Source organism: Acanthisitta chloris, unplaced genomic scaffold (genome assembly GCF_000695815.1).
Source record: "Acanthisitta chloris isolate BGI_N310 unplaced genomic scaffold, ASM69581v1 scaffold9512, whole genome shotgun sequence".
Lineage (NCBI taxonomy): Eukaryota > Metazoa > Chordata > Aves > Passeriformes > Acanthisittidae > Acanthisitta > Acanthisitta chloris.
In genome coordinates this window covers 2,645-15,039 of record NW_008662148.1, presented here as the reverse complement: position 1 = coordinate 15,039, position 12,395 = coordinate 2,645, and the positions used below count along the sequence as shown (strand labels likewise).

Sequence of the window (12,395 nt, the reverse complement as noted above, 5' to 3'; positions counted from 1 at the left end):
TAGCAGCTCTTCTAATTTGTCAAAATTGTTTTGATTGGAACATCAAACAAAAACACATAGCCAATTCAGTAAGTGCTTTTTATCCTGATCATGCAGACATCTTTAAGGAGATGTTGGATCTACATGTTTGGCTGGCCAGTGGCAGCCATACTGCATACAGGAACAGGAGAGTTATCTGTATGCTGGTTGCACTCAGGGAAGTTAAGAGAATACAGCAGTTAGAAAAGATGGTCTGTTTCTTCTTAAATTTATTGTCTTGGTTCCCTGCAATATATATACATGCATGTGTTTGGTATTTGAGTAATAGAAATAGCCTTCCTCTGGTTCTTTACACCTTTTAATATTATGTCATATAAGATGGCTGGAGTAAATTAAGGCACATGGAGAAAGAGTAGTTAGAGGCAATTGTACTCTCTGGCATTCTGTAGTTCTGATCCACGCTGTCAGGCAGGGCAGTGTTAATACTGATGGTCATTTGCCACTTCTGTAATAGAGCAGTAGACAGATTTGATGAACAAGTAAGATATAGTCAATTTTGTTTCTGGCAATGAGGTTTTTGAGCTTTGAACCAAAGCAAGAAAGAAGTAGAAAAGAAGCAGCTTCTGTTAGGATGCAACTCTCTGGAATTAGTCTATGATGAAAATCGAGGTTTTATGCTATAACTGCAACCATTCTGTTTGTATCTTGCAGTGAGCCACCTCTATGGATTTGGACTGATGGATGCTGAAGCAATGGTGATAGAAGCAGAAAAGTGGACAACGGTCCCTCCACAGCATGTGTGTGTGGAGAACACAGATCGGCAAATCAAGTAATACCCGCTAGCAAACCTCTTGCTGGCATAAACTTATGGAAAGAAATTGGGTGTAATTTACCCCTCCTTGTATTGTGTATAACACGTCATTTCAAAAGCTATACCAGGGATCTCTGTCACATTTGCAGATGCAAGGTCATCTGCCTGTAAATATTGTTCTGTATATTGCTTGGAAAAAGGTCCTTGTTTAAAGAGCACCCCAGTCAGTGAAGGTATAAAATAGCCAGACTGGATAACAATGGATTTTTGTAGACATGATGCACCAAAGAAGAAGAATGTTTGGTTGAGTGCACCTTTGTAAGGAGAGTACAGACTTAGCAGTCCAGAATCTAATAAGGAAATACTCTTTCCATACTGTATGAGATTGTCTCCCTCAAGCAGTCTTAAGAGAGTCTTTAGCTCAGAGGCTCAGACTAAACTGCTTTCCACTTGCTAGTGTAGGGTTTCATTTGAAGCAGACATAAGAGCAAAATTCTGTATGTGCACTCTGTGACAGAGACAGCATTAATTGTAAAGCACACTTCCAAAGCATTGAGATTATTGTTTGATAGTTATATTTGACAGGCTTGATCCATGCACTGGTATAGTCTGCAAGGATGTCATGCCAATTTAAACCAAGTCAGATGCCATTCAGTACAGTTAACATGTTATACTTACTGTGACATAAGCAAGGACTACAGTTATGCCGGGCATTTCCTGGGGCTTAGCAACCAGCTCCAGCTGTGATCCCATGACAATCCCAGCAATTCTTAGCTGGCCACTAATTCACAAAAATGCTCTGTCCCAAAGGCTTATTCGTGTTACAGCTTTTTCACTGTCCTCTTTTACCTCTTGTACGTGCATAACAGGTAGTTCCCCATAGCCATTAGTTGCAGTAAAATGCTTATCGTGTGGTGATATTTCGAGTTAGGAAGTACGTGTTAAAACTAACAGTTATATGCTACTGACTTCTCAGTTGTCCAACACGGTCATTCAATTTAAAGCAAAAACGATGTGGTTGACTGTTTCATACAAAAACCAAGAAATGCTAATGTTGTTTTCTGTGCTTCTGTTACAGAACAATACGGCCTGACAGCATTGTCCGTTCAATTTACAAAGCTACTGGCTGTTCCGATAATCCTAACCACCATGTGATCTACTTGGAGCATGTCATTGTGCGCATCACTATTACTCACCCTCGACGTGGAGACTTGGCGATTTACCTAACCTCTCCTTCTGGAACGAGGTCACAGCTTTTGGCCAACAGGTATAGCATGACAACACAATTTCACAGTATAGTCAGAGCCTGCATTGAGATGTCAGTATCAGCAAAGAACAGGGGAGTCATTAACAGCAGGTTTGATGGCAGACACAGGCTAATTATTTTTTCTGAGAGAGAGATGAAGTGGAAACTAACTCAAAGATGACAATCTCAGTAGAAGAGAAGCCTGTAAAACTGTTGAAGTCCATAGTCTGCAACACAAAGATTAGTCAATTTTAATAGTCTTTTATGGTTCACCAGTTGTTAGATGGGTAGAAAATGTGAAGAAAATAGCAACAGGCTCAGTGTTCATAAGGAAGCTAAATAGAAGTGTTTCTATGTACTATTGCCACTTACTTTTCATTTTTCTCCTTTCTTATCCTTTCTTTCACTGGTAATAAAAATCAGAGTAGTGGTTCATCAATACTATTTTCTTTAAGGCCTTTATGTTTTTATTTCCATATCCTTTTTTGAAAGTAGTATACTCAACCCATGAGAGGCTTATAGTAGAATAACACTGAGATGTTGCACTAGTACATTGAAATTAATGGGTTCATTTGTAAACTGCAAATTAAAATTTTTAAAAGTCAGCCTTTATCCTGCAGATTGTGACTGATACTTGCTTTCCAATGTCAAGCCATTCTAACAACCACTAAGAAAGATCAATCTTTTTCCTCATCCTGTCATCTCTAAGTTATGTTCTTGGAGAAACTGTCATGTTGCATCAAGGTGTCTTTTTTTTCCTGTCTGGACTCAGACAAATATCTCATTGTGCAATGTATCATTTCCAACAGTTGTGCAATTTACATCCTTGAAGGTAGGGTTCATCAGCAAACCAAAAGAGTACCCAGTGATATTTCTATTTCTCTGGTCTACTAAAAGAAACAGTCTTTTCTTGGAATAAAACATTGGCAGTCTTTCACAGATAGATCTTGCTAAATCTGTGGTCAAGAACCCTGCCTCCTACCAGAGATGGTTAAGGCACTAAGAAACATCAGAAACCTTCACAAACTTTGCCCCATTTCCCAATGTGCAAATAAGCTACATTTACAGTAAGAAATGTTTGTATATTTCTCCAACTGACTAGAAATCATCTTCCTGATAGGACCATAGTATGATACAGAAATGTTTTTTCTTGATTACTATCAGATTGAGATGTCTGCCGTTCTGCCGGACACAGAACGTAGCACGCACAGAAAAGTTGACGTTCCCTAATATCTCAGAAACTACAAAATCTGCCATGTGTCAAACCTATGCTGTGAGAACTCTTCTGCCATCATGCTTAAGTCTTCACAAAACTTTATGTCCCTAATCCTGGTCTTCAGAGCTTTTAATGAATTAGGAGTGGCCTGCATTCCAGGCTGCCTTTCACTCACATTTACCCATCCTGAAATGCTGTCTGTCTAGCTGTGGAGACTTGTATATCCTCCTGTACCTCAGTGGTAGAAGGACATTTTTTTCCTTTTGAAACAAACGTGTTTCGGAGGCAGGTGAAGCTCAGATGTACTTGGTTCTGATTGAAGTGTGAACCCACATTTTCATTAGAGATTGTGTGAATTTAAAAGAAAAGGTGTACTGAAAACAGTCTTCATGCTGTAGACGTTTATTCATCGAATGGAGAGAAAGTTGTCTTGGAATTTTGGGGCCCTCTAGAATATCTCCTGTGTTTCATTAAAAGTGTTGTCAGTGCCTTGCTGATATAGCATATAGGCACACACATATATATGTGTGTTTCCCTGCTACGCTGCTACACTGTACAAAGAATTTGTCCTCTGCTAACCAGTGCACAAGCAGGCTTCTCTTAGTAGTTATGAAACAGGCTTTTGTTTTTCTGTTTGAAGAAATCCTTCTTTAGCTTTCTTTTCCATTTTCATGCAGCAGTTCTTCCTTGGTTCAAAATGAAAAAAATTGTTTTCTTTGGATACATAGTTGGAGGATTTTCAATCTTGTGTAAACCCAGTGGTCTTTACAGAGCCAACTTTTTGGCTTTAGGCTTTCATGTCTTGCAGCTGACTCAGAGAAAGTGAGAGATAAAGACATTCCAGCATTCACAGTTCATCTCTGGAGACGTATGTATGTGGCATAGGGACAAAATTTAATTCAATCAGTCTCTTTTTAACCCTTGCACTTGAGAGAGTAATTACTTTCTGTACCTGTGGCAGAGAGAGACAGAGAATGCAAATGTATGTATTAAAATAAGGGGATGTTCAGCTGTTTCTTATCCTATAGTATCAGAAGACTAACCAGAAAATGAAGAAACAAAGAAACCTGAAAGCCTTTTTCATGTTTTGCCACTTCCCAAAAAACATGACAGAGCTCAGAGAGTCACATGAAAAATCCCTTCCCGTGCAAGCTTCAGAGATATATTGACTTGTTGTGATATTTGGATAAAACAAACAACTCTGGGCTACTAATATTGGGGATAAATGTGTATTGCAGGTTCCAGATCTGAAATACCTAGAGCCTTCATAAGCCCTTTCTTAGGGTACAGTAATGGATATGGACACAGTACTTTATAAAATGGCATTTCAGGGCTTGTATTTTGTCTTGCTGTAAAAAGTCTTATAGCTTAGAGATCTTGAAATTAGTATTATTTTGAGTGTTGTTGGGTGTATATGTTTTACCATCATCATATAAAATAAAACTTGAAGTAGCAGTGTTATTGTTCACTAATGTGAGAAATTAATTATGAGGCATTTGATTTTTAAAATATTAAAAATCAGGATAAATGCATTCAGATGTAAGCACGCATACAAATATATGTTGGCAGCAAGCAGTCCGGGTTTTTTTTCTACAGGCAAAGGTCCCAGAGGCTATTGTACATTGCTACTACCTGGCTGAGATGCTTTTCTCAGACATACAAGACCTTTTAATGCATATGCACATGATTAATAGCAGCAATGCCAGCTGTTTTTAGGGAACCCAGGGAAAACCTTATTGCTTTACCATTACTCATCTGGATTTAATTTGAAACAGTTTGCTGGTGAAATGTCTTTAAGTGCAAAAGGTATATTTTACAAGTGCACTTCTTCTCCACCAGTTCTGGAAAAAAGTCATTGTGTGTAATTCCTGGTACATTGACAAGTAGGTCCCTCAAGGCAGTATCTAGCCTTTTTTCTGCATGTTTTATCCTTAATGTTGGCATCCCCTAAAATGACTTCAGTAAGAAAACTTGTTAGTCAGAGGTGATGTGGATTCTTTTGCAGGCATTTGGTGGATTACACTGTCACTGGCTTGAGCCTTATGTGCATTCTTCAAAATCTGCATTACAGGGAACATCTGCTTTGTTGTTTGAAAGTACTAAACATGATTACATTGGATGTACTGCAGCAGAGGAAAATACAGGCTAGGAAAATGCTGGCTGGTATGATGATGAGGCTACAGTTAATACCAAAGGGGAACAGTATCCTCTTTTTGAAAACAATTGGCCATTGAATTTGGCAGGGTGAGTTTCTGAGTGTTTTTTGAGACATATCAAGATCAGTTATAACAAACACTTAGTACAGGGGACTGTGGAGGAGAAGCTAAATACAAAGGGGATAGAAGAAGCAAACTTAGGGCTCATTTGTTGCCCTCTGAAGTCATGGATTATTTCATTCTTGCCCTTTAAATTTAAAGCAGCTGCTGCCATTCAAACTGGGTAACTGAAATATTTCAGCCATATGGTGGTAACTTTCCAGGCCACTAGCTTCCAATGATATTATGGCACTGACATTAATAATACTTTTGTTCAGTAACAAAGGGAAGTAATTTCATGACCATCTTTTTCCTATCATGAAACCTTAGACGATCAGTAAATTTTAGTAATACCCTCCTCTGCAGGAAATTCTTAGAACAAAACCAAGATATTCTTATCTAATCTTACTCACTAGTTTGCTTTATAAAAAGTCTTGGCATTCAGAAGTACAGGAAACCTTTCTTTATAGGTGCACATCTTTATTGCATTTTACACATTATACTCTAATATAAAACAAAACCAGCATTTTATATATGCAAATGTGATGAAAAGTGTAAGGCCAGCCTTCATACTGAGTCTTGCAGTTACAGTAACTGAAATGGTCTCTGAAATGATATTATTAAGTCCATGATGAGCAAACAACAATTCTGTGCTTCTACTGTGTCTGTGAGGTGAAGCAGTTCTTGGAAAATATTTCTCCCAACTCAGAAGCTGGCTGATCAGTGGAGTGTGTGGAGCTCCTCAGCCTTACATGTCTGCAAGTAATGATGAAGCATTTAATGCAAGTATGTGTAGTTCCTGGGGTCAAGCTCTACACATTTAAAGATGGTGTTTGCTGTACTATTCACTACTTCAGGCAGGCAGGCATTGCACCCTATTGTTCATGTAACTGTTCTCCAAACAGCTTTATCATGACAGCTCAGAGAGGTCCGTTGCTTCATTAACTGTGATAACAAAATGTAAAATGTAGATTTTTTTTAAAAAAGAAAAAATATGTGAATGCATATATTTTAAATACATCTTCTTTCAATCCACATCCAGAAGTTTTAAGTGATCTTTTATATGTAGGTGAGAAAGCTTCTGAAGTGCCTAGTGTGTTCTCTGACCATTTCTTGTTTTCCAAGTACTTCAGTGCAGGAGGGCAGTAGGGTCTGAGGGAAGCATTGGTTAAGTAAGTTTGAGCTGTCTGCAATTTCTCAGGGGGTACATCTCACAGGGAGCTGGTGATTGGACCCTGTGGAGAAGAGCTGCTTTAAGGAGGATAGTTGACCAAAGCATTTTCAAGTATGCATCTTGAGAAGTCGCTCCATCAGTTCTTCAGACCGTGAGCACACCTAAGTCTTGTGGACAAGCAGATTAGTGGGTAAGGACTGCTTGCCTATCAGGCTGCCAGTTTAGCTGACTGGAGCACATCATAACAAAGACTACAGAGAAGAAAATACCTGTCTCTTGCCAGCTACCCCACTGCAGTCACAGCCATCACCCAGTGCAGGGCTTCCTGGCTCTCAGTGTGTTGAGGTCAGTATACAAGTGTGGCTGACAGTCAGGTGTGGCTGCACTTTCTCAAGTGAAAAAAAATAGCTCTTTTACATGTTTACTTTTAATTGTTCATGATGCACGATGGCAGTGTTACTAAACAGCTCCCCTACCTCCACAGCCTTTTCTCACAAGATATTAAAAATTAAAACAAATACTTCTGAGTACTTGGGAATGCAGATATTCTTTTGCTAAAAAGCTGACATGCTGCTTTATTGCATTTTTGATTGAGATTTGACTGTGAGAGACTAGCCTTATGTTCCTACTTCTGGAATTGCAAGAAAGTGGCTAACTACCTTCTTCTAGGTCTAAAATTACAGATTAGTATTTCTGCTTTAAATTACATTGTTAAATAGGAAGGTTATGCAAATTCTAGGCTGAAGTGGTGACAATGGAAGAGGCCAACACTCTTGAACTTCTTTTAAGGAAATAATTATTTTATTCTACACTCTGTAACATATATTCTTATAGATACATGTGGCATGTGATGAGTATGGCATAAAGCTTCTCTGAAAGAGTGATTTTAAAAAAATGTAGTGTCGTTCATTGTAACCAGGCACCTATAATCAGTTTCACTGGATATAGTCAATTATGCAATCACATCCACCTTAATAAGTGTCCTCTTACTAAGAAAGGGTCACCTGAGTAATTGAATGATAGAACTGGTATTCTGTTGTGGTTATGTTAAGAAATAAGTTTTAAAAATTCAAGTGCTGTTACTCACTTTGGTCTTCAAAAGCATGTTATGTGCATGAGTACATGATCATGGTCATAAAAGCTATCAGATTATTCTAATATAGTTTAGAGAGAGAGAGTTTATATAATAGTTTAATTATTTTAATCTACAATGACCTGTAATAGTCAACCAACAATTCATCAAACCATATACTAATAATTTACTAATCTATGATAATCTCTATCATAAGTGTGTCCGTGATATGAATTTTGACTTGGCATCAACCTGACAAATAACAAAATTAACATCTGGACTGGCTCCATGCACCTTAAAAGATACTATTCCATATGTATTTCTTCCTGAATAAGGAAAGTACACCTGAACATTTGATCACTACTTTCAAACATTTAACACCACTGAAAGTGAAATGGGTGTATTGCCTCACAGCTTCTTTGATTTGAGAGGCTGGTGCATAAGCAAAGCAACAGAAAAATACTTGGACCATTGTGTATGTGCAGCATACACAGACAGACAGTGTCAGAGTCAGTATCTTTCTACTTTGTTTTTGAGTGATCTTTTGATCTGTCGGTAGCTTTTTGACTCTTTGTGGAATCTTTTTGAGAAACACAGTTCATGCATTCAAATATTCCAATTTAGTCCTTACTTTATAGAATTCAAAAAGCTGGTCAATTTTTCTCTAAAATAATATTACCAGATTTTCCCCATTTCCATGGATGGAAGCTTACAGTTCCTGTCATAGCATATTTAGGTCAATGTGTTTTTATAAACACAACAAAGGCATATGGAATTTTTGTCTCTTCCTCCCAAAAGTACTTAAAAGAAAGGTGCATTGTTAAAACAGTAATCTGACAATAATTTAAATTTTAAAAACAAGACAAATAAGCACAATTATACAAAAAATACTGTTGAGAATATTAGGCTAATTACAGTAGAAATAAACAGAAAATTGTTTTTCCAAGTACATGAGTAGAATTCCAATGAATACAAAATTTGCAATACAATACAGTACTTATATAATGCTATATAATTTAGCTGCCACAATGGCAAAGATTAATATTGCTGCCTTGTTGCATTGACAGGGTGTTTAGAAAGTGATATGTTAGTTGTCAGAAAACAACCATATAACAGTTTAACTAACAGGTTGAAATTATGTCTTAAATAGGACATACTCACATGCAAATTCTGAGTAATAACTGCATAGTAATTTCAACCTTTTCAGCAAATGGTATGTGTCAGGTGTTTGTGAGATTTGCTCTATTCACACAACTGATTTAATAGTGACATGTAACAGGCCGATTCTGCTGCCAGAATATATGTATATATACATATATAGGCACATGCAGAGGCACAGAACTGCATCAGAAAAAAAATCTCAAAAATGAAGCCTAATGCTAAATATATATATTTTAAAGTCTAGAGGTCAAGCCATATGAGGAGTGGCTGAGGTCACTTGGCTTATTCAGCCTGGAGAAGAGGAGACCGAAGGGAGAATTCATAGTAGCCTACAGCCTCCTTAGGGGGAAGCAGATGGGCAGGCACTGGTCTCTTCTTTCTGGGGACCAGTGACAGGACCTGAGGGAATAGTACAGAGCTGTGTCGGGGGGGTTAGGTTGGATATGAAGATAAGGTTCTTCACCCAGGGAGTAATTGGGCACTGGAACGGACTCAGAAAAGAGGTCATGGTGTCAAGCCTGCCAGAGTTCAAGAAGCATTGGACAAATGTCGCAGGCATGGTGTGATTCTTGGGACTGTCCTGTGCAGGTCCTTGTGGATCCCTTCCAACTCAGGATATTCTATGATTCTATAATTCTTTGATTGAAATGAGAGCATGAAAATTAGCTTTTGACTGAGCCCTGTAAAGTGCACCAGGCATGCAGGTCCATACAGTTTCTTTTGCAATAAGTGTGGGCTCACAGTATCTGCCCCCTTGCCTCTGACTGACCAAAGCCTCCAGCAAAATCTGTGGCAATTTATTCACATCCTGTGTGGTGATTTTCACCAGAAATGTTCCTACAAGATATCCTCTTTTGCCAGTGTTTGCTGAACTTCACAACCTTTTGAGAATAAAGCTTGAAATTAGCTCAGAAAACAGCAACGAAGAATCACAAGTGCAAATATAACATTTACGTAGTCTAATGCTAGATTTTCCTCTATTTTATGGAAAGGCATTTTAAATCTATTTGATTTTCCACAGTAGAGATTTTGTTTTATTAAAAGTCTTTAAGCATAGCTATTACCATTGGTATTCTCACATATAAAGACCAAATTGAAATAGTGTTAAATATTATAGATACACATATAAGTATACATGCATATAAAATAGATCTACATACATATCTCTGTGAATGTATAGCTATATATGTGTTTTTAAAAGCTGAGCCATGCCACATTATTGGAGGCAACAGTCTTGATTAGAATGCACTTCTCATCAGTAGTTTTGGGGTACCAAGCTACAGGCTGTGAATACTGAATGAAAGTGAAAATTCTCATGTGTCTAATCTCTGGCCAGAAAGGGTCCTCCTTACCCTTCTCACATGGGATCACATTGCAGTGTCTTAACTGGGCTCCCCATACTAGAAATTACTAGTCAGCCTAATCGCTGACCTCTTCACCCGTAACCCAGGTAATTAAATTATGGTAAATCTGTTGGTTAGATAAAACCATCAGATGACATTAGTCACTCAGTTTTACCCAAACTCAATTCTGTCAAGTGTTTGAAGAGAGTAATAATTTGGTCATTTGAAGATTGAAGCCTCTGTCTCAGTTACATTTTACTTCCTTACAAGAAGTCGTATATATTGAATCACTATTGTCTCAGTCATTTATAACTTTCTATTGATTTTAAATCCCTTTTAAGTGTTCCAATCCAAAACAAAAAAAAATGTTACTGAACTTACAAATTGTTTGTATTTACAGAATGCTGTTACACCAACAGAATTCTGTATTGTGTGAAGTTTTCCCTGATGGCATGTATAGACTCTCTTCCATCAAAACAATAAGAACCTGTTGAATGTACTTGAAATACATTTGAGATAACTGTCATGAATAATGTTATGTAAAGGCACAGATGAATGAACTGGCTGATTAGTATATGATTGAAGAGTTTGCACACTTGGAGGCTTAGGTCCCCAGAAAAAAGTTTCACATGAAATAATGTCATGATTTGTTTTAGGCTTTTTGATCATTCCATGGAAGGATTCAAAAACTGGGAGTTTATGACTACTCACTGTTGGAGTGAAAAAGCAGCAGGTGACTGGATCTTGGAAATCTGTGATACTCCATCTCAGCTGAGAAATTTCAAGACTCCAGGTACGACTATAACCTTTATTGTTGTTCTGAGAATTCTGAAGAATGCTTGCTGTTTTCTGCCTTCTATTTGTGTCTGGAACACCTCACCAGTTTTAGTGTGAAGGCAAAGCTGGGAAGAGCATTAATTTCAATTATCAATGCACTCTTTATTTTTACCTTGCTATATTGTGTAATACATACGGATCACTTTTATTCTGAATTTATTTCTGGTTTCCATGGAAAAATTCATGTCAGGGGTACACTGCCCTCTTTCTTGCAGTTACATGCATTGCCTCAAAGAATAGAAAGAGATGTCGGCTGTTTATAGCTGCATCATACTAGACATGAATTCTTCGAGCAGAGACAGATTCCTGTACCATCTGACAGGTTACCAAGAGTCAGTGCTTTAAAGAAAGCCAAATCTTTACTAAGCACAGTTTTCAAGGAAAAAGGATATAAAATTCCATGAAACCTCATCTGCTGCATTTGAATGAAATGATAGTATCTCCATCTGTGTTCTTGGATGTTGAATGTGGATTTCTCAGGCAGATCTTCAACATAAGTTAGAGCACCCCAGAGTTACCCTGCTGTATTCATATTGCTTGTGACCATCCTAAGTGATACAGAGCCCATATTTTCTTGGCCTGTATCGGCTGCCTGGGATCCAGGGATTTCATTTCCACATTGTTTTTCTTTGTTTTGTATTTATTAGCCTACCCATAAGAAAAAGTGGCATTATCATTGTTTGCGTAACTACAAAATCTCACTATACAAGAGAAAGAAATTCATGGCTCCCTACCACTGCTAGCTTGCATGGTACTCCTGTATATATGGGCAAAGTGCATTTTGAAATAGATACATTATACACAGACAAAAATGCCAGTGTTTCTGTATGAATACTGAGTATAGTCCTTCCCTTAGAGTCCCACATCAAAGTACGTGAAAACTCTTTGATAAAAGCAATCAAAGATGACATGTCATTTGAACAAATAATCCAGATTAAAACGTGTTAGAGAGATAAATGCTACTACTGATGTATTGGAAATAATCTATCACCAAATCTAAATTAATACTCTGATTGGATGGCATGTCAGAATGCAATAGTATTACATTGAAAAGGCAAATCTAGTTGATTACTGCTGTGAAATGTATTTAGGATTGCAATGACATTACCAACAGAATTAGTTAATATTTCTTGTAGTTTAACCTCAGATGGCAAGTAAGTACCATGCAGCTGCTTGCTTGCCACACCCCTATCCAGTAGGATGTGGGAGGAGAACCAGAAAAAGGTGAAACCTGTGGGTTGAAATAAGAGCAGTTCAATAATGGAAATAAAGTGAGATACAGTCATAGCGACAGTGACGAC

At 37.7% G+C, this 12,395-nt stretch overlaps 1 protein-coding gene across 1 annotated transcript; it reads left to right on the top strand.

The window, feature by feature from the left end:
* Positions 1 to 690: 690 nt before the first annotated feature.
* LOC103798242 (proprotein convertase subtilisin/kexin type 5-like) lies at positions 691 to 11,050 on the top strand (the record flags this gene model as incomplete). The annotated part of the gene is made up of 3 exons (XM_009070492.1): positions 691 to 808; positions 1,869 to 2,057; positions 10,914 to 11,050. Coding segments are annotated over 3 exons (444 nt in total), but the record flags the coding sequence as incomplete, so codon positions are not given.
* Positions 11,051 to 12,395: the final 1,345 nt, after the last annotated feature.